This window comes from Rhinichthys klamathensis, unplaced genomic scaffold (genome assembly GCF_029890125.1).
Source record: "Rhinichthys klamathensis goyatoka isolate OS25496 unplaced genomic scaffold, OSU_Roscu_1.1 h1tg000372l_1, whole genome shotgun sequence".
NCBI lineage: Eukaryota > Metazoa > Chordata > Actinopteri > Cypriniformes > Leuciscidae > Rhinichthys > Rhinichthys klamathensis.
Window position 1 is genome coordinate 1,223,094 of NW_026606879.1, and position 21,907 is coordinate 1,245,000.

The window sequence follows — 21,907 nt, forward strand, 5'->3', positions numbered from 1 at the left end:
GGTCTGAAATCTTAAAGTCCCCCTGTACTGAAAATCAAGTTTTTAATGTTGTTTATGTGGTGTTTTTAATATGCTTTAAGACTAACCATGTGCAAATTCATAAGTCAACACCATTGCTGAGTATTTTCTCCTTAAAACTGCAGTGAACCAAAGACGGTCTCAAAAACACGGTTTGAAATCACTGGTTTCTGAACGTCACAAACTACTATGCAACTAATCACATCAACGAGTGAATCTCTGAGCTGGTGTGAGTGAGTGGAGGCGGAGCTAATTTGCATATTCATAGAACGTGTATAATAAATGAGGCACGGTGAGGAGTTACATTCGAGTTATTTTAAGAATTTTTTTCAATCAAAACAATTGAAATGTCATTTTGGTGATCAAAGATGTGTTAAGGAATAAAATTATTGACTACAGGGGGATTTTAAAGTTGCAATAAAAACCAAAACTGACCCTTTTACCTTATTAATACGCATTTCTGCTCTTATTATGAATGATTGAATGCTGTACATTCAAGCCATAGGACAGTAAGTGTTGTGTGAGGGCAACAGTCGCCTATAAATGTATCCATATGCAGGACCCATCTGGGAATATCCCCTGCAGGACTATATAACGCTGACATTGCAGTGCCATCTCGCATCCTGCTCACCAGAGCCAAATGAATGAAAGTCATACCCCATCCGGCTGCAAGCTAACACAGCAATGCTAACTGAACTGAAATTAACGAAGGACTCCAAGGTTGCATGGCGAGGAAACGTCAGAGCTACGTCCACACAGGCTGAGTCATGAAACAAGCAACTGACTAAAAATAAACCTCAAAGGAGGCAGGTGTGTTCTAATGCGTCACATAGTTTTGCTACAAAAGCAAAAATGTAAACCATTCTACAAATGCAATCAATCCGAAATTTTGACTTAGATTTGATTCCTGTCATTAGTTTGATCAAAAATCACAAACAATCAACTAATTTCACAAAAAAGGGGATACTGTAAAATAAACTTATTTCAATTAACATACATTGCTAATAAGCCCTCAGAAACACCCAAAAATGTCATAACTGTCATTACTTAGTTCCCTTGTGTCATTCCAAACCTGTAAATACCTGAAAATAAAAGATTTGATCTGGATTCTCGAAGACAGAACTTTAAAGAATATTCTGGCCACTCATTTCATTACAATTAAAGAGAATAAGTATTGGTACTCACAGGGTTCTGAGAACATACTGAAATGGTTATTATTATCCATAACCATTCCCCCCATACGTATACATTTTGTATGAAGCCATTTAAAATATCAACCCTGAATTACCTGCTTAAGACAAATATTAGCCAACAACAATTGATGGATTGGGGCATCATTGAACAGTTCTAGGTAAAGCTGCTCATTTAAAAGGAAACATGACACTGTTCTAATGTAACATTATTATCTAATTGGCAAGAATGTATTTCTTCTAAAGAGTCCGGAATGCCTCTGGAATGTGAGGAATGTGGAAACGGTTAATCAGCTAAGGTGCTCTCTCACCCCACAGACACTAAAGGTTTTACTACATGCCGTGTTACGGGCATTAGCGCTGACCTGGACATTAACACTGTCCTGAAATAACTCCCTCTTTCCAATTTCCAATTTAATTCATACCTGCATCAGCATCATCTTACATATTTCAAAATGTAATTCTTTACAAAAAGAGAGGAACTGTCCAAAACCCTTTTCCTTTTGGGTTTAATATCCTGTCTAAGTTTGAGCATTCATTAATCTCCACAGGAACTGACAGTATGACAAAAATTGCAGTATTTTTGGGGATGTCTAAGTAAAAATCTTAAGATTTCAATTAAATTTGTTTACAATTACTTTAAAATCATGAGAATTGTATTCTATTGAAAACTCTAGTTTTTATCGGGTAAGAAATATGTGATTTTATTATTATTTTTAAGGATTATCTAACATTATTCTAATAGTGGTTTAGAAAAAAATAGTCAACTCAACACCATAGCCAATTATTTAATTTTGGGGGAAAAGATGTCTTTATTGTATGACTGTTAACAACTGTATAATTCAGTCTTTATAATTTATATTTTAGGAAGGGGGTCCATTGCAAGGGGATCATAATGTTAAGGGGTGAAAAGATTGACACCTCTTAACCAAAAGGCCTGTTTTACAGAGAGTGGCAATCTGTCTTTCAGTAGGATCTGTTCACCTCACAGACATTAGATGGTGGTAATTCATTAAAATCTCTATGGAACAGTATCTACAAGCAGCTCTATACATTACCATATTAGTGACAGGAGAGGGTGGTGGCCTTCTATCTCCAGTAACACGGAGAGTGAGATAATGCCTTCAGAACAACAGAGGTGGTGGTGTAAATGTGAATAGTGCAATCCCCTTACATTAACTCCAGCCATCAAAAAGAAAAGACAAATGGGAGAAACGGTCACGATGACATTGTGCATTGCCAGAAAAATGAACCGAGCAGGCTAGCAGAACCGATACAGCACTAAATGAGTTTTTTTACATTCACGGTTCAAGAATGCAAACACTCACCGTTGCAAACAAGGCTGCCAGATCTCAGAGTAAGCTGCAAGCATGCAGCATAATGAAACACAAACACAGGCGGCCTGCAAAGTGCCAGCTAAACATCACCTTCCTGGCCAAAACAAACATGCATCCCTCTAGCCTGTCCTAGGACCACAAAAGCAAACAGAGCATCCTCCTGCCTAATAACATGTGAAGTAGAAAAAAAATAGCAGAGAGAAGAAAAACAGCTATTACCGTCCGGTTGGCATCCATTAACACTCTCACTGCTGGACTGCGAGTAGCCCATTTCAGATCTGCGCTGAGTTCCCAGCAGGCCGTTCTTCCGGAGAGCTCGATTACCGGGGCTGCTAAGCGGCGTGGACGTCCCATCTCGCTTTGAGAAGATACCGCTGAAAAATCTAATAAGTTTACGTTCCTGCCCGCTGGAACGGGAGCCCGTCCCTCTAATAAATCCCTCCTTGTCCACCAAAGATTTATCCGACATCTTGAGAAGATCACTGTTGTCCAATGTGCGATTCTTGCCCTTCATCCTCTCCCTGCGGCCCGGCTCCATCATGGAGTCAGTTTTGCTCAGAACCTCATCCACATCCAAAGTGTTTCGCTTCTCAGAGGACTCTGACTCTGCGAACGTCATGTTTTGCAAAACCACGGCGGATTGGGCCAGACTCTCCTCTCCGTTACGGACGATGCAACCTGAGCTGCTGTGGTGCTTCTCTTTGGAGAGCGCCCGTATGCGGATCAACTCTCCACCCGTCCAGTGGCGAAAGCTGAAACTTCTCCGCAGCAGGCTCGGGTGCTTCTTCGGCGGAGGGGTTTGAGGCGCAGGCTTGGGTGACTTCCCATTCCCTTTAGCCAGCAACGAGGAGATGCAGCTCTCCTTGGCCGTCCTGCCACCCTTCGCCTCCCCGGACGTCTCATCTGACCACGTACTGACCGTCTCCTCTGTGCTCCGGGAGGTCTTGAGGACTTTCTTTCTAATGCCTGTGTTTTCTCCATTAGCAGCAGTAGTGCTGCAGATTTCTCCATGCTCTGCATCACGTTTCAGTCTGTCACTTTCAGCTATATCCTCTGCCCTTTTCTGCACTGGTGCCCCATTTTCTTTCCTCTGTCCATTCTCTGGCAGGATGCACGTTTCATTTAATTCTCTGTCTTTATGTAAAAGCTGCGCCCTCCTTGAGATTTTCAACCTACCCAACTCAAGATGTCCAGTACTAAAGGTCCTGAAGTTCCTCATGTATGAGTGCGTAGAAAATTCGTCCGTCTCGTCCTCCACTTCTTTGAGTTCTTCCAGAGCAGAGCTCCGCTGAGGCTCAGAGACCCCCTCCCGCCGGTACGCGCTCACTTTAGGGTTCTCCAGCCGCCGGTGCGCCGACCCTCCGCCATCCTGCAGGTTTTCCTTCTTCACTAATGTCAAAGATATCCGGTACACGGTTTTTCTTTGTGGCGTACCCCGCTCCATCCTTTCCGGGTAATTAGAATCAAGTAAGTACATTCTTCAGAAACCAAATCCAAATAAATGAATTAACGTCAAACAGCCTACGTTTCTAATGTGATTTCACACACAACTTGTGATTCCCAGAGCACATAATAATAACAAAACAATAATAATAATAATAATAATCTTAGCTTTCTGTTGAAAAAGTTGCTTTTTACAAAATCGCTGTGGTGTGCACAAAATCCAAAAAAATGTCCCTTTGCTGTGCCGGTGCGTTCTGACTACTTGCGCTTTCAAAAAAGGATCCCCGTCAAGTCACCTAATCGTCCAATGCAAAGCCCGTCATCATGTTCACAGAAAAGTAAAGTCCGGCTTCAAATTCCTGCTTCCCGCTGCGAGGCTTGTCTGTCTGGGGGGAAATGTTATTGCAACACTGTCCTCCTAAAGCAGAAGAGTGTGGTCTTCCCTATTGTGCCCGTGCATCCCCCGCCGCGCAGCCAGCTTACACCCTTTACACAGGACCGGTCGCGCCTTTGTTTCCCGCCGCGGTGCGTTCCTACTCTCATTCAAATGTAACATGCACGACCCGAAGCTCGCAAAACGAGAGTCCCGAGAAACGAGACAGACAGCCGCAACAGCTACGGATCCATACCCGTCTCTCTCCTCTATCAGCCCCGTGTGCTCCGTATCCACACAAATCATCCAGTTAGAGCCGAAGGAAAACCCGGAACGGATTTCTTCAAAACGCATTCCACACTAGTGCGGTTACATGCGACTTGCATCATTTAATTGTCATGCGGGGAAAAGGCAATAAATCAATATAAAATGCAAGCGTTATGCATTAAATCTGCATGCTAAAAACTAATCTAACCCAATATTTTGTAGCTACCAGTAATGTTTATTATTGGTGCCCGAGAGCAATATCAAACACAGGTTGTATGTCTTAAAATCCTGCACGCATAAATGTGTTATAAAGTAGCAAACCTTTCCAGAGACACAAAGTTGTAATTCATATAAATGTAACAGCTATGCAAGCGTGTGTATTTGCTTTGGTGTGTCAAGAAAAACAGTAAATATGAGTTTGAAGTGAATCTCCTGCGCTGGATGATCCACTCCGGGACACCGCGTTATCCAGCGGACGCGCGGGGGTGGGGTTTCTACTTCTCTGTCCATCAAAACCTTTAAACCCACCCGGGCTCACAGAAGAAAGAAGAAGCGTGCTACAATGTACAAAGTAGTTTTTCTGTGCATATGTTATCGCTTTAAACGGTGTATATTCCCGAAAATCGTTAGCAAAAGGTTGTTTTATTGATGCTATGGCACTAAATTAGGGTAAAAAAAATAGCATCAATGTATGTGGGTACTTTTTCATTTATATAATTTATTTGGTTTTACTTAATTTGTATTATTATTATTATTATTATTATTATTATTATTATAATAAATATATATATATATATATATATATATATATATATATATATATATATATATATATATATATATATATATATATAATTATATATAATTATTAATATTTATTAAAACGGTTCATTGCACTTCCACATAGGCCTACTAAAAAAATCCATATATTCTCTCAATGCATATAGTATATGACAGTATAAAACAGTAGGACTAATCAGTAGAGAGACTAGGACTAAACAGTAGGACTAAAATATATGGACTAATCACATCATGTTTCATAAGCAGTCAGAACACACTTGAGGTCGAGGAGCACTTTCATCTGCCCTCGGGCCACCTCTCCATCACCCCCCTTGTCTCTCTCTGAGGAGGGAGGTGTGGATGTGGAAGATTACCCCTCTTATCTCACCGCTCAAATCCCTGTCTTCCTTTCGCCTTCAATCCAGGCCTGACATTTGTGGAATCTTCACAGAGATTTAGGCGGATTAGAAGCAGCTCATTAGGATCCATTCTGTACAGTTTTTCTCACCATCACCTCTCCCCTGTCCTCCCCATAACTCAGCAATGGAGCCCCACTTGCCTCTGTGAAGCTTCCATCTACTCCAGCAGTCTTCATCTACTCCCCTGTCCAAAGACCGAATTTTGTTCATCTTAATACAAGATACAGATATAAAAGTTGTGAAACCTGTTTTGTCAAAACCATAAAAGTTATTAACATTATTCCAATGACTAGAATAGTTTCAATTTCAAATAAATGTAAATATCATAATCATTTATATATATATATATATATATATATATATATATATATATATAGAAAAATCAGACACGTTTAAAATTCATACTATATATTTTTGGGAGTCGCACCACATGACATTTTACAACCTGAACTACTGTAACCTATCTTGTCATAAAAGGTCACATTTCTCTCTTTTTTTTTTTAAACGTATTGACTTTGACGCACATAAATCATAAAAACTATGAAATTATTTCTTGTTTTTACCACATTTTTTGGTTCCACCATATGATTTATCATTTAGCGGACAAAAGGTTTTCAAATATTAATATAAGTTGTGACACACTTAAGTATTAATATATAATATAAAAGTCTTATTAAAAAAAATTTCGAAGAAATAAAAATAAAAGACGTGTCAAAATATTTTTTTTTGTAGAACTTGCTTCTTGTAATGAGACGTTTTTCTTTTCCAAAAAAAAAAAAAAATCATTTTAATTCAGAAATGAAAAACATGATAATCTTAAAAGAGGTGTATTCAAGTCAGTGCATGTATGAATGAAATAATCGACAGGGCATGTCAGCCTTATCGACATAGACCCACACACCAAACGTCATCCAGTTCCTTCAATATTGCTCTGATCGTAGGACTTCAAAACTCTGCACTAGCGAGGCTATAGAAAATCAGTTTAGGCAAATTATACAAGAAGTCCGACTTCAAACAAGCCTCGTCCTTTCATCACCTCCACAGGACTGTCATAAAGAGATGCAAGCTTAAAAGCCTAGGTATGCACTTATACTCTCTTGATGCAACATCGCCCTTCACGTTCTATCGTCAATGTGACTGCATGACTTCATACCTCCTGAATACTTTAACACAGAGAATGGAATATAAAGCAGGCACATATGAAATATACAACAGACATGAACAAGCATGTTTCTATCTTCACTATCATATGCAGTTGAATAAAAATGACGATGGGGTACAGTTATTTCGAAAGGCATGGGGCAGCGCTGGCGACCCAGGGGCTTGACTGATTGCAGAAACATTCTCCAGTGTAGGATTTCCCACTGTATGCCATGAAATAAAAGGAGCACCGCTTGCCTTACACTAGTTACAAACACTGAGAATTTGCCTAACGCGGCTTCAAACATGCATAATTCAACTGCACCAGTTTCTTATCTAAATGCACAAACTGTAATATCCTAAAGATAACACAATTAGAGATCATGCTTGCAAATGTAGAGCATTGGGGGGAAAAGAGTTGGATATCTATACAGCCAACATTGTCTAGAGTATTCTGGGTCTGTTTTTTTCCTCCTCATTTTTTTTTTATTCATGGCCAAGAAACACAGGATTCGGATAATTGCCGTGCAGACCATGAAAGCTGCTTTAATGAAATTATGTTTCGAGATCCCTGGTCTGAAGATGTTGTTCTGTGAAGAACCACCTGTCTTCTCAGCAGGCCAAAAGAGCCCACACTGTTTTAGTGAGCTCTGAGAGTGCCTTGCTTGGACTTCAAATATACTACACAAGCAAATCTCCCACATTCACCATAAAACGCAAACCAACGCTTTGTAGCAAAAACCATAGAGTATTAAATGTGTGAATGTTCAATTAGGGATGCACAATGTTAAATTTTGGCCATGGAAAATATGATAAACCAATAATTACTTTCATATTCGATAACCAATAAATGGTCAATATTACAATTTTAGACCATTTTAATAAATACATTAATAATAAAAATCTCAAAATCAAGCTTAAAAAGTCAAAACTAAAATCAATGCTGATTTTAAGTGAATTTAGGCATTGCAACAATGTACAGTTTGAAAAATGGAACGTTATCATGATTATTTGCTGAAGAATTCATTGAAGGTGTTATAGTAAATGCTGGGGGGGGGGGGGGGGGGGATTAATTGGGGCTAACTGATTGGAGAAAACAGAAACAAGGCTGTTGTCTTCTGTTTTGCTAAAAAGGCAGGAATAAATCAACACCCATAATGCAAAGGGCATGTTGCTGTCCGACCAGTCTGCTATTGATAGGCTTACCAGAGTCAAATACTACTTTGCTAAGTACTAGTATTTCCTACTATAGCAAACTTTTAGTCATAATAGTGTCGACTTATATCGTTCCCGGGAGCAAGAATTCAAAGAGTAAACGTTTAGCGGGACTGAATTACTTCCAATGCGCTGTAGGCAGGGGCTAAAGGCTGCAAAGAATCGTAAACATGGAGAAAATGGTGATGAAAATCAGAAAAACCTCAGTGTTTGTAGATAACATTTCAAACTGGATGACCACGAACAGTTTTAGGCCAAATTGAGGTTCTTTCAGTTCCACCCAAACCTCCGAACCAAAATCCCGTCGCGTACAGGTAAGAAAGCTGTTGCCATAGTATTCCATTTTTACCATTATGTTGTTTAAAAAGTAGACAATGTACAATACATTTTTGGTTAACCTACTCATATAATAACAGTTCAGTTAACAACCCTCTGTCGATCAGACTGTCTGTGGGCGGGAATACAAAAAAAGGGGTTTTAATTCTGTATTTTTCACGGAAGCCAAGAGGCTGTCAAAAGTCTTTTCCTTACTTTGACAAACAAACGTGAATATCTAGGTTCAGATAACACGGAGAATGAGTAAACATTGTTCATTTACATAATACCGACATTGTAACAGTTTGTAAAAGTTTAAATAACTTTAAATAATTAGAGTTTATTTAGAAATAAAAAGTCTTTTGCATTTTACAACGGGTGAATCTGTTGTCACTGGTGATTGTCGTTTGAACCTTTCTGGATCTGCCATCAAATTGATAAGTTTAATTATATCAAGTGCTGTGAGAAAAGGCTATAAATCTCCACCTCCAGCATCCTCGCACGCAATACAGCCTACTAGCCGAGACTCCTTCTTTATGTACAGATGTGACGTAATGACGCAAAGACATGCTCGAATCCAGTACCACTGGAATTAAAAACATTATTACAAGCTTACCGCTTTAAATCGAGTTAAAGGTATTGTAGGTAGGAATTTTATAAAAAACTTTTTTCCAAATTTGTTTAAACTTTCTGTATAAATCAATGCATAATTAAAATGTAAGTACTCTGATAAAAAGAGTATAAAAATCGAGTGACTCTAGACCGTTTATTCTGCACTAAACACAGCTCATTATTTCCTTCCGGGACGAAACAAAGGATTTGCTTAGGCGACTGTCACTCTCTCGCAACCATGGCAACCACCCTTTTGCCACACAGGACCTGCCCACTTGCGCGTATCCGTTTGATTTGAGAAATTCAAGAGGCACAGAACCCAGGAATAGCAAAACAATGGCAGAGAAAGACCAATCAAAATTCACATATGCAGTTCGCGAAGGCAAACAGTTGCCGACCAGGCAAAAAAAGGAAGACAAAACGTTACTAGAAAAGGTAATGAACAAAAAGTCTTTGGATAAACAACGAAATAAAACGCGTGTCAATATCGGCGTGGCTTTCCGAAAACTGAGAGACCTCAAGGGGCTGAAAAGTGACGCCGTGTGACGACCTCCTCTGCTTCGCCCTCGACCCCGGATCTGTCCTCGAGCTGACGATGCGGTACTTGTATCTGGAGTGTAGTCCTCATCAGAGTCAACAATGCTTTCATCATGGAAACTCTTACATGCAGAACACCATATATGTTATGAATCTTACACGAAATTCATCTTCATCACAGTGTAAATGATGGCAATGGAAAAACGTGTATCATGCAACCTGTTTTTAGCTTTGCCTTATAGATAACTAGCTCGTTAGCGAATCAATAAATATATATTTTAAACTTTACCAATATCAATATGCTAGCTTGATAGTGAGTAGGCAAGGCAAGGCAACTTTATTTATATAGCACATTTCATACACAATGGCAATTCAAAGTGCTTTACATAGAAGAAATTAAAATAATCAAAACAAATAAGAAAAATTAAAACAGTTTAGAATAAAAAATCAAAGTACTTAAATACATCTTATTTGTTTATCTTCATAATGATAAAGTTAGATTTTTTTATTACATGTGATTCTGACATGATGTCACTACATGCACTGCGCTCCTTCCTCTCCGCTCGTCTCAGGTAAATAATGCGTCTTCAGCTCAGCGGTCGGAGTCGCGCGTTCATGTGTTTTTGGGGCGTGGCTTTGGAAGGAGCCCAGAAGGGAGGGGGTGGAGTGAATGGAAATAATGAGCTGTCTTTAAAACAGTCGTGAGAGGTCTACAGACACTTGATTTTTATACTTTCTTTTTCAGAGTACTTACATTTTAATTATGCATTGATATATACAGAAAGTTTAAACAAATTTGGAAAAAAGTTTTTTATAAAATTCCTACCTACAATACCTTTAAGGCAAGCAGATAGTTTTGAACACTGGCTGGTTATGTATTTTCTCAAATATGTATTTTGGATCATTTTTAACCCAAAAAAAGCTACGGACTGCAGCTTTAAGTGAGCTTTAGATAATGGCAAAGGTACACTACAATTCAAAAGTATAGGGTCAATTTGATCAAAAATCCAGTAAAATATTACAACAATTTAGAATAACGTTAAAAAAAAAGTTTTCCTGTGATGGCAAGGTTGAATTTTCAGCAGCCATTACACTTCAGTGTTTAATCCAGCTCATTGGAAAAACATGCCTATGGTGACATTTGTGCAAAAATATATAAAGTTATGTTTTGCACGTTCTTAGCTATGTTGTTCTTATTTTTTTTATGCATGTAATATCTTCTTTTAATCTTGTTGTTCTGTAAAGCACTTTGGTCAGCCTAGTGGCTGTTGTAAATGTGCTATATAAATCAAATTGAACTTGAACGTTCTGCAACACTTTCAAAGCTAAAAGTGTTTTTAGTTTTATCTGAAACAGAGGAACGTGATACGTGAATCTGTTTGTGTTTATACGTAATACGTATGAAAATAGCGTACCACCCACACCAAACCCAACCCAAACCTATCCGATAGTGTTCACAAAAGCAAATGTGAGAATTATTTAAGGATTCTTTGAAGAAAAGAACAGCATTTATTTGAATAGAATCTTTTGTAATGTGTTGTAGTCTTTACTGATCAATTTAATCCTTGCTTAATTAAATTAAATTAAATTAATTCCAAAAAAAAACATTTTTATAGTATTTTTTAAATGTAAAAATTGGTAATTGGTATACATATTTAAATATACAATATCAATCAATACCAATGAATGAAAAAAAAAAAATTCTAAAATCATCTAATAACCCTACAAAAAAACAACCGGTAGTTTGAATAGCAAAATCAGAGTCTTATAGAATCAAAGGCAAATAGCATTGAAACGTTTTGTAGATTTTGACACAGCAGAAGCAGTTTAACAAGGGGCCCATAAAACAAAGAACAACCAACAAACCACAACAGTAGAACTGAAAAGAATGCACTTTCTTATTTGAGTTATGATAGACCAATGACGTAGATGCCCAGTGCCAACTTAACCTTCAAGGAAGGCTCAGGCCTGAGAGAAAACAGGATCCCAGAGCAAGGTGGGAGGACAGACGGAAAGAAAAGAAAAAGAAATCGCGATGGAAGGAACAGTGAGGGATGTAAAAAGAAACATGCTGACTTTAGCAGGTGTTCTCTGGCCCATTTGCTGCACTTGGAAGGGTTGGCAAGGCTCACAGGGGAGAGACTTTCATCTGAGATAAAAGGCTGAGGTGGAAAAGAGCCATGTTTATTGCTGCGCTCCAGTGGCAGGGTGTCGACAGGCCCCATGATTGGCGGGTTTCATCACTCCTGCATCATGTAAGATCCCGAACACAGACCACAGAGCTTTACAGGTGCAGCCCGCACAGAATCTCTGGTCCATGTTATTAGCTAAAGCTTAAAAGGAAAAGCACCACAGCTCTCAATGGGAATGAGCAAGAGAACAAGGATCTAGTCCATGTCTTGATCACTGTTTTACCAACATTTGAGAGAAAGAGAAGTCACATCATCGCTTTAACTGATAGAACGTAAAGTGCAGTCCACAAGTTAAACATATCTGCGACTGCTTTCATATGTTTCATAGGTTCTAGTTAAGAACAGAACCTGAGAGACAGATTTCCCTTTGGAACAGATGAAGGGCCAAGGTTTACAGAAACTCTTACCTAAAAAGTGAGGATGATCAGGTTAACGCAGTGTGAACCTCAATTTGATTCTCCTTACATGATATGATCATGTCAGCTAGCAAATATGATATTACTAAACGGTTTTGAAAGATCTTGTAATGGTTTGTGATGAAACAACAGCAAAATAAGCAGATGTGCAGCTTAAATCCAAGAAAATTATCAGTTTCTTCGTCAAATTCAATTAACTGAATTTTTTATCAGCAAAAAATAAATAAAAATAAATCACAATTTAATAAAATATTTATATTTAATATATTATTTAATAAATAATAATGTTACATTTTTTAATAGGAAACATTAATTATACAAAATATTATTACATTAATTATATAATAAAACATAAGTAATAAATAAAAACTATATTAAATATAAATATATAAAATGTCCAGTTATATTAGTTATTTAAAAATGTTCACAAAAGTTTTCTAATAAACTGAAATTTTGCCTCTGCAATAAAGGTTTGTGTCGTTTTTTTAATAAATAAGATGTATTAATATATGCAAAAAGGAAAAGGTTTGTCATTTTTTAATAAATAAGATGTATTCATATATGTAAAAAGGAAACGTATATATATATATATATATATATATATATATATATACACATACATACACACACACACGTTTCCTATTAACAAATATTAATAAATATTTATTAAAAAACACACAACATATTATAATTATACACGTTACATTAATTATATATTAAAATATTATATAATAAATAATATATAAAACAATGTTAAATACAAATATATTAAAAGTCAAATTATATTAATTATTTACAAATGATTTTAATTTTTTTAATAAATAAAGTTAATATTTTTAATGTGTTAATAGTAAACATATATAATTATACATATTTAAATTATTTCATACAATTTAATATAATAAATACAATTTATAATATTAAAGATAAATATAAAAATTACGTTAATTAACAAATTACCTGGTTACAGACTGTGAATCTTAATTCAAGAAGAAGAAAAAAATACCACCAACTATTTTATTTAATGCTAATAAGTCAGTTGTCAACTGATATCCTTGTAGGTGCACACCACCTGCTGGCTCAGTGAGGAAAGCCTTTGAGAAACCTCTTTTGTAATGTAATATAATATGTGTCATGACCTGATTAACGCATAATCTATCGTTTACATTTTATAAACAGGAGAAGGAAACCACCCATAGTGTTCAGTGGCTGCGGATGAGAAAGAGTGTTTATTTGCCATGGAAAAACAATCAAAACTTGACAATGTATCTGTTTTTTGCAGAAAAAAATAATAAAGAGCTAATTCCACACAAAACAGAAGAAATCTACTGCCCCGCAGTCTGCTTTCATGCTGTAGTTCTGAACTAAAATAAGCATGTCATGAACATGAAACCACTAGAAGCTGTTTATTACAATAAAATCAATAGTAGTTCCAGACTGAGTTCAGAAGGCTTACAGCATACACAAGTCAATTGAAACCGTGTCCACAGCAGCAACAAGAAAAAAAAAGCGCAAAAGCGACATAAGCAGCCTGTCTGTCACATGACTGTCAACATAGGCCACTTTTACCTGAGGGCAGATTTTACTTTCAGGCCTTTCATCAACCTTGACGCTACAGTTCAGGAACTGAAACAAAATGGTGGTGAGAGACTCGTTCTATGTTAGCATTTTTGCAGGTCACTGCTAAAATGGAGATCAGAAAACTAGCAAAGCCAAAAGGGAATTGACACTGCAGTGGAATATAAAAGACATTCTCGTGCTTTCTACGTTCAAAAAAAGCGTACCCTCAGTTGCAGCTTCCCTCCTACGCATCGACACACACGCTCACACACTCTCCGCATTGCATTAAATATGAATCGCAGCCCTGCAACACAGCAGAAACGCTTGGCTTTTCAGTGTCAGCTCACGCAAACCTGTTAAAAAAACTTTAAACGGAGCTTGTTTAGACATTAAAAGACAGTTATGAAGCCACCAACAGAGCTGTGATGGAGCTGATGTGGGGATGCTGGGATGAAGGGGTTTGAACAGTGAATAAGGTGCGTTTGAGCAGCTCTCACTCTCTCTTTGATGCAGAGAGAGATTGAAAGAGCGAAGCACCACGCTGCCTTTCATCCCCCCCATGAGGCTGTGGAAAATGGGTCAGTTAGCAGAGAGTACAGACCCCTGCTGGAATACACACACGCACACATACACACACTGGCATATGGGCATGAATGTAGGAACACAATTCACACAAAAGCCCAATTTAAAAAAAAAAAAATACAAAAGGGATTAAGATTCGTGCAATGCCTCGCAAGCTATAAATAGTCAAAGAACAGATCAGGACATGATACTAAACTAAAGGAAATGCAGATAATACTATACATTACATATACTGTATGAACATCATTAATGCTAAGAATCACAGATAATTTTAGAAACACCGGAATATCAGATAACACTAAGCATAGGAATTGAAGCTCATAACAGGAAGAGACAGCATATTGCTAAACATATGAACATCAGATAATACTAAAAGAACAGCAGAAATTATTAACATTCCCACAACGTCGTTACAGAAACTTAGTTCCGTAATTATTTCTCAATAATTTCACACCGTCAGTCCAAATTTGATTATTTGTGTAGCCGATTGGAATCTGATCTGAATGACTGAGTCTCACAATGTGTGTCGCAAATGCTCAGATCTGATTTGTGTATCCTGTGGTGCTCTTTCGTTTTCTGGAAAATCTGAATTGGTTTTTTAATGACGTCACAATGACGTTGTGTTGGTATACCTATGCCAAAAAAAAACATGGACGGTTTTACATGTTTTCTTACAACATGACACAATGTTATTCCCTGGTGCTGGCTCTGCCGGTCTCAGAATTCAAAGAGGTGTGTAGACCAGGCCAACTAGTAGTATTTGTGCTCGACCTGCACTTTGCAACAACACAACCTTGTTTCTGCATTTATTTTCCTACAACAATGTCTTGCCATGTTTGGGCCGTGACACACCAAGCCGGCGGTGAGCCGTCGGTGAGCCTCTGTCGTGCTAGTTTCTGCAGTGTGTTCCACATGTCTGCGTCGGGTTCACCCAATAAAGCATGTTGAATCAGCGTCGGGGCCATAGTGAGAGAGATCACTTTGATTGGCTGTTCAGTTTAGCGAACGAGTCAGTTTATGAGAATAAAAGTGACGAAAGTGAGCAAAGAAGTCAAGACGGCACTGACAGAAGGCTGTTCTAATTTTACGTCATCTTTCCTGAGCATTCTAATACGCTATAACGCTAATATTGTCATAACAACATGAGCCGCATGGAATGAAGAAAGTGATCAACATGAGTTATAGTGAAAATGCTAAGCAAGCGCTGCTTTGTTTATGCTTCGTACATCTGCACTATTTTCGGTTTCCTTTTTGAATGATACATTTAGACTATTGATACCTGCTGATATAAACAGTAATTGACTTACACGCAGGCATAGAACACACATGCTAGTTGGCAGTCTGCTGTAGTCTTTGCGGTGTGTTCAAGCGCAGCTTTTTGGCCCAGACGCAGCTGACGTGAGGCGACACAGCCTCTTATGTTTTGCGTGGCTTCAAAAAAAGTGACTTATAAAGAAAAGATACACGAATTCAGAGCAGAGCTGATCAGACTGAAACGGATTTCCAGAAATGTGATTTGAATAGGATTTCAAACCACATATGAACGTAGCTTGAAACTAATTTGTGAAATTGATATTATTTGCAAAACAAGTTAGAAATTCAGCATTAGAAATGTGTTTGTCCACACTGAATAATAAATAGTGTGATAATCAATCATAAATCACAACAAGAAAGAAAATAATAATAATAATAACTTTATAAACTGTAATCACTAGCTTACGGTAACGTTCGTCTGTCCTAGTGAGTCGAGTTCTGGCGTATGACGTAGGCATAGCGTAAGCTTAGGTGAGAGTAGACGCCTCTCAAGGTTCAAACAAATAGGGCTGGGGACAAACTTAAGCTTCTCCGACATTTCTCTTTAAAAATTCTCCTTTTAGACTTCTTATTCGTGACTGGTGTTTTGTTTTGCTCTATCCTCTGCGCTTCTGCATTCGTCAATACGTCGGGTCTGAGGTCACTCTTCCGCCGGAACTAGACTCCCGTAGGGAAGCCAGTGATTCTAGTTTATGAAGCTGTAAACGGAAGGCCTTTATTGACCTCCTGGAGCTGTATGGATTACTTTTATGATGGATGGATGTACTTTTTTTGGCTTCAGAATCTCAGTTACTATTCACTCCCATTATAAAGCTTGGAAGAGCCAAGATATTTTTTAGTATAACTCTGATTGTGTTCAGCTGAAAGAAAAAATATACATCTAGGATGGCTTGAGGGTGAGTAGATAATGGGATAATTTTCATTTTTGGGTGAACTATCCCTTTAAGTCACCCTGCAGCCTCCCTGGAAGTTTTCTGGAGCTCTTTCTGAGAAGCATTGCTCACATTTGATTGATTTAAATAAATAAAACATCTCTTACCTGTGAGGATCATGACAAGGAAGCCAAGATTACATAAAAGAGAAAAGAAAAACATTCATTAGTGTGCGATATTTATACTGTACACAAAACGTTTATAAAACAAGACACAATTTTCTTGCTAGGCAAGGCTAAAAGTCAAACTAGGTCTTGATAAAGTGATCAAAAGTAGCTATGTTTCCATCCACCTATTTGGGATATCGCATAAAAAACACTGGATGGAAACACCAAGATACACAAATTCTAAAAATGTATGTGTTCAACTACCGGTAAGTACAACTAAGAAAACATGCGCATAAACTACGATGGAAACACATTTACCGAATAAATTCCTCGATGCGCATCAAAAAAAGACATGTGGCGGCATAACAGGACCAACCAGAGGACCGATCTCGTTGCATCTGAAATGCTGTGTTGGTCATTCTGAAATGGCTAAAACAAAGTCAAAGTTTGGTATAATTCCCTCCCAGAACTGTCATACACGACCGCGTTGTATCCGCCTCAGAAAGCAAGGTAACTTTGCAAGTTTATTGCGTTTCATTTGCGCGCTCTGGGGGGGGTGATATATAACATTATTATATAGATAGTGGCTTTTCCAACTGCATCAATTTCCATTTTTCTTAGTTAATCAGGAACTTGAAGTGACGATTTGGTTCGCTTTGACTGACTGGATGGAAAATTTATTCTTTATTCGCAAATGTTTTCTGCGATATTCCAATTCTGCGCATAAGTTAAATTCACAATTTGTGTCTGTTTATCGGAGCTTTGAGGTCAGCTCAAGGGCTTCAGACTAGCATTTCAGTTATGTTGTTACATTGAAGCATTAATTATTTATGAGCCATGTAGTTTCAATGTGGCATTTAGCACACACATTACATATTCATGAGCAGGTGGAGGAAGGGCTTGAGTACAGAGGCCAAGTTCACAAACACACTTCTGCCCGTGAGTAAAAGAGCACATCACAGTGCATGATCTGATCCTGTTCCGCTTATCCAACAAAGTTGAATCAGACTGTAAATGTGTGCGTTTCTCTCTAATATTGCTAATCTTATCAGAACTGCACAGCCGCAATGCCAACCAAAAAGTGGGGCAGGAACAGAATGCCATTTCCTATCAGAGTGGCAGTACAGGCAGCAGCTGAGCAAAGACCCCCTGGGCATCCCTGCAGTGCTCCTGCCTTCATCTAGCCTTAATCACCCTTCACAGATCACACCATATGCTCATTCTGCCTCTCAAAGCCACCTTCCAAGAACAACCTGCCTAAAAAACATCCTGAACTCACTCATGGTTCACGTTCAACCTCAGCTGTACACTGCCAAAATACTGACTCAGCTCTCACGCTCTAGATATTGAATCTTGTGCAAGTTTACACATAAGAAGATATGGTATAAGGAATGTAATCGGCCTAATAATTAAAGGGCTGCCCAATTAATCAAAATATAATCGAAATTGCTGTATGACCTTTTTTTTTATTATTTGCCATTAATGTGTCAATATAGGCAGAAAAACATTTGCATGTGTTCAATTTAACTGATTTTTTACAGAGAGGTGTTCCAATTTATTTTTTACATTGCATTGTGAAGAAACCTGGCCCACCGATTGGTCACATGCTCAGAGCAGCTGCTGCTATATAAAACTAGGCAATTTGGCATTCACAAACAGTAGTGTTGTAGTCAAGACCCACGGATTGTGACACAATTCCCCCCTTAATTTCTGACCCGGCACAAAAGAAACCAAATTAGAAATAAGTTATTGTATTAGAAGCAGGAAGCTTTATATCCAATCATTTTAATGATGTTAACAAATAAATCAGACAATGCACCGCCAATTTAGTGATATCCCTGCAATTGTGGTCTTGAAATAAAATCCCAAACTCCTGAGTCCTCTTAGGGGCCATTTAACATTTTCAACTAAAAACAGAAAACTTTTGTGTTTTTTTGGCCGTTCATTTACACGACAACAGTGTTTTGGGGGCCTGAAAACTGGTTTCAAAGTTAAAGTTTTTGAAAACGATACCATTACAGTCACAGGCGTAACTATCGGTAAGCAGGGTACGCGGTTGCTTACGGGCCCGGACCAATCAGGGGCCCGCGTGACTGGAAGATATTGATTGACAGCCAGGGGCGGGGCCCCCTATCGCATTTTACTACTTTTAGTCTGATCGCATTTTAATTTTTCATGAATTTATTTGAATAAATAATGACAACAACATATTTTACTGATCATTAAATACATGTTTGAAACGAACAATGATGGATTTTGGTGTAATTTGTTTGGAATTGGGACTGGGGAATCCCCGGGTGAACGTGCAAAAAACAGTAAAAAACTTTGAACTTGAGACATATGGAGTCGGCAAAAATTACAAACACAAAAGTGGCTTTCAAAAGCGCAAACGAAAAGAGGAATTTGACAAATTAATTAATAAATTACCAAAAATAGGAAGCTTCTTTAAAAAGATGACAGGAGGGAGAGATCGAGATTGAGATGGAGCAAGAGAGTGAAGCGACTTGCCAAACTGTCAATTGAGAATGCCCGTGCGCGCCATCTGGATCTTAAGGATTTAATCGACAACTTCGCACAGAGGAAAGCCCGGAAAATGCCGCTATAATGTAAGTGAGCATCTTTTTTATGTTTATGGACTTAGGCCTATGTGTGTGTAGTCATAGCAGTGAGTAACAATGTGTCATGATGCTCCGTCACCAGCAGTGTTTTTTTTTTTTTTATGTTGCAGTCACCAGTTTTTTTTTGTTTTTGTTTTTGCGCGTAGGCTACTCCTGATTTTGTCAGTCATCTCATCTCTTATATGCTGCCTGTGTCTCTATGATCCTATCCTGTCCTATTCATGTTAGCCTACTCGTGGACATTGCGTCAGCACGTGCTGTAGTGGGGGGGGGGGGGGGGGGGCGCCTTGATAATCCTGCATAAGAGCCCGGTTTTGGCTCGTTACGCCACTGATTATAGTCTCGCTTATAAACTACAAAAGCGCAAATTTGTGAGTACAGTGACGTCATGCACATGCGTATGCGTATTACGTGTTCAGTCCGTAGTGTTTCTTTACAAAGTGAAATCGCCAACTACTGGCCTGGCAGCATAATACAACGTTTTTAGTCATTTTCACAGATCCGTGTGAACGGAGATCGCATTGACAAAAAACGTTTCTATTTTTAGTACATCATTGTCGTGTTCAAAAGACCTTCAAAAAAAGACCAGTCTCGAGTAGGCTACTACAACACAAACAAACAGACAGACTATTTTGCTAAGCGACAATGAATAGCAGAGAAAGAAACCGGAACTGGCTCTCGTCTCTGTAATCTTGCATTTGATAAACACCACAGATAAAAAAATTCGTAACGACTGTTTGAAAACATTTAAACACTGTTTGACTTCCTTTTCTCCGTGACAAGCTGGTGTCAGAAAAAAAAAGCTACATAGTGCCTTGTCTCCAGGAGTAACCAGGATATTTCTGCTTTTCTAAAACCAATGTGCTTTTAGAAAAGCAGAAATACTCGGTTCCTCCAGGAGACAAAGCAATATAACTTTTCGTTTGTCAGAAATTGAATTTGCATGTTCATTTAGCCCACCTGACTTACGCATAGCACATTTACGCATTGGTCTGAATAGACAAATCGCATGCAAAAATTAGACAATTTTCGTGTCAAACATTCGTGTCAGTGTTAACTGGCCTTTAAACTCAAGAGGTTGATATCTGAATAAATATATAGTCTTCGGAATAACTCTGTCGTCTATTCCATGTATTGTGATGCTGCTTATTACTCGTCTCAGAGCAATGTGCCACAGTGCCACAAGTGGTGTAACATTATAAATGGAAAGCTATCCAGGTCCACTTAATTAAAAAAATAGCATAATTACCAAAACATTTAACACAAACGAAACAACAACAAAAAAAGTAAAAAAAAAAAAAAAAATGTAAAAAACGTATTGATAGTTATTGATTTGAGACAGAAAAGGATATAACAGTGTGTAGCCAGATTTGAATAATGGTTATAATGATTTACAAACATGTCACATACTGAATTGAAATGCCTTTCATTGCTTTTCTGTCAAAAAACCCAAGAGGTTTTTAGAACAACACCTTAAAAAACTTAGTTTAATGTCCTTACAGTGTACTTACAGTGTACATGGGTTAAGTTAAGGTTTAGCGGTAGGTTCAGGGTTAGTATCTAATTATTACCCAGGTTAGTGTGATTACTACAATAAGTACATAGTATGTTAATGAGAAACAGGACTGTAAAATAAAGTGCCACCATTATTATTATTGTTGTTATTATTAATGTATGGGAAAATTAGCAAATGTATAAGCAAAACAACTTTTTGGAGTCAAAAAGCATCAGTGGCAAGTTTGTAGTTTTTACATCTGATTCAAAATGATAGCTGATGTCTCCGTACGTAATAGCAATTTATCCTATTGCAGTTCAAAGGTTGTTGTTTTTTTTGTTTTTTGCCAAATGATGTATATTCTAAATCTGTTTGTTTGCCATCAACAACAACGTTAAAATGGCTTGTTGAACCAGATTCTAGTCTAATTCAAACAGTTTTGCTTGAAAAAAAAGCTTTCAAAACACTCGAACAGTGGAAGTGCTACAGATGCCACCCTGGCCTGGCGACGCGGGGCTGATGAGGTGATGCAGGAAGGAGGATTAAGCCTCTTGACGTGATCACGATTTAAAGAGGATTTGGCCAGCTGTACAACGCACAGCTGATCTGACATTGAGCATTAGATTTAGACCAGATAACCTAAGCTACAGCCCAAATCCCTGACAAGAAACCATCCTAAGGATCTGAAGTGGAAGTGCTTCCTTCTAGGAATGGAACTGTGAAAAGTAATATGCATTTAGCAGACATTTCTAAATTGAAATCACTTCAATTATATTGAACAATAGTAAATATGAATTGAATTCGAACATCCATGTCAGTAATGGCAGGGTGAATCTGTGAAACAAACAACAAAGCCCCACAGTCCAGCCTGCTGCAGGTCACTCAATATGCTGATGCCATCTAGCTGTCACTACACAACACAGCTCCGTCACAGATGTTAGGGACAAAAGTCTCCTTTAAATCCATCTGCACACCAGTTGCCCGACTTCCTTCTGTCAACAGATACATGGCAAGCATTACCAATCTAACAATAATGTTTCAAATT

The 21,907-nt window shown here is 38.0% G+C and overlaps 1 protein-coding gene across 4 annotated transcripts in view; it reads right to left on the bottom strand.

Annotated features, from left to right (window-relative positions):
• Positions 1-21,907, bottom strand: part of agap1 (ArfGAP with GTPase domain, ankyrin repeat and PH domain 1) — a 201,606-nt gene that overhangs the window by 137,790 nt on the left and 41,909 nt on the right. For 2 of the 4 annotated variants that reach the window (XM_056233558.1, XM_056233557.1), the window contains exon 1: positions 2,765-4,085. The exons of the other annotated variants lie outside the window; for them this stretch is intronic. In XM_056233558.1, the coding sequence (XP_056089533.1) occupies positions 2,765-4,022 (1,258 nt within the window). In that variant the 5' untranslated portion in view covers positions 4,023-4,085. Of the gene's footprint in view, positions 1-2,764; positions 4,086-21,907 lie in introns of those variants that run through there. 4 annotated transcript variants of the gene reach the window in all.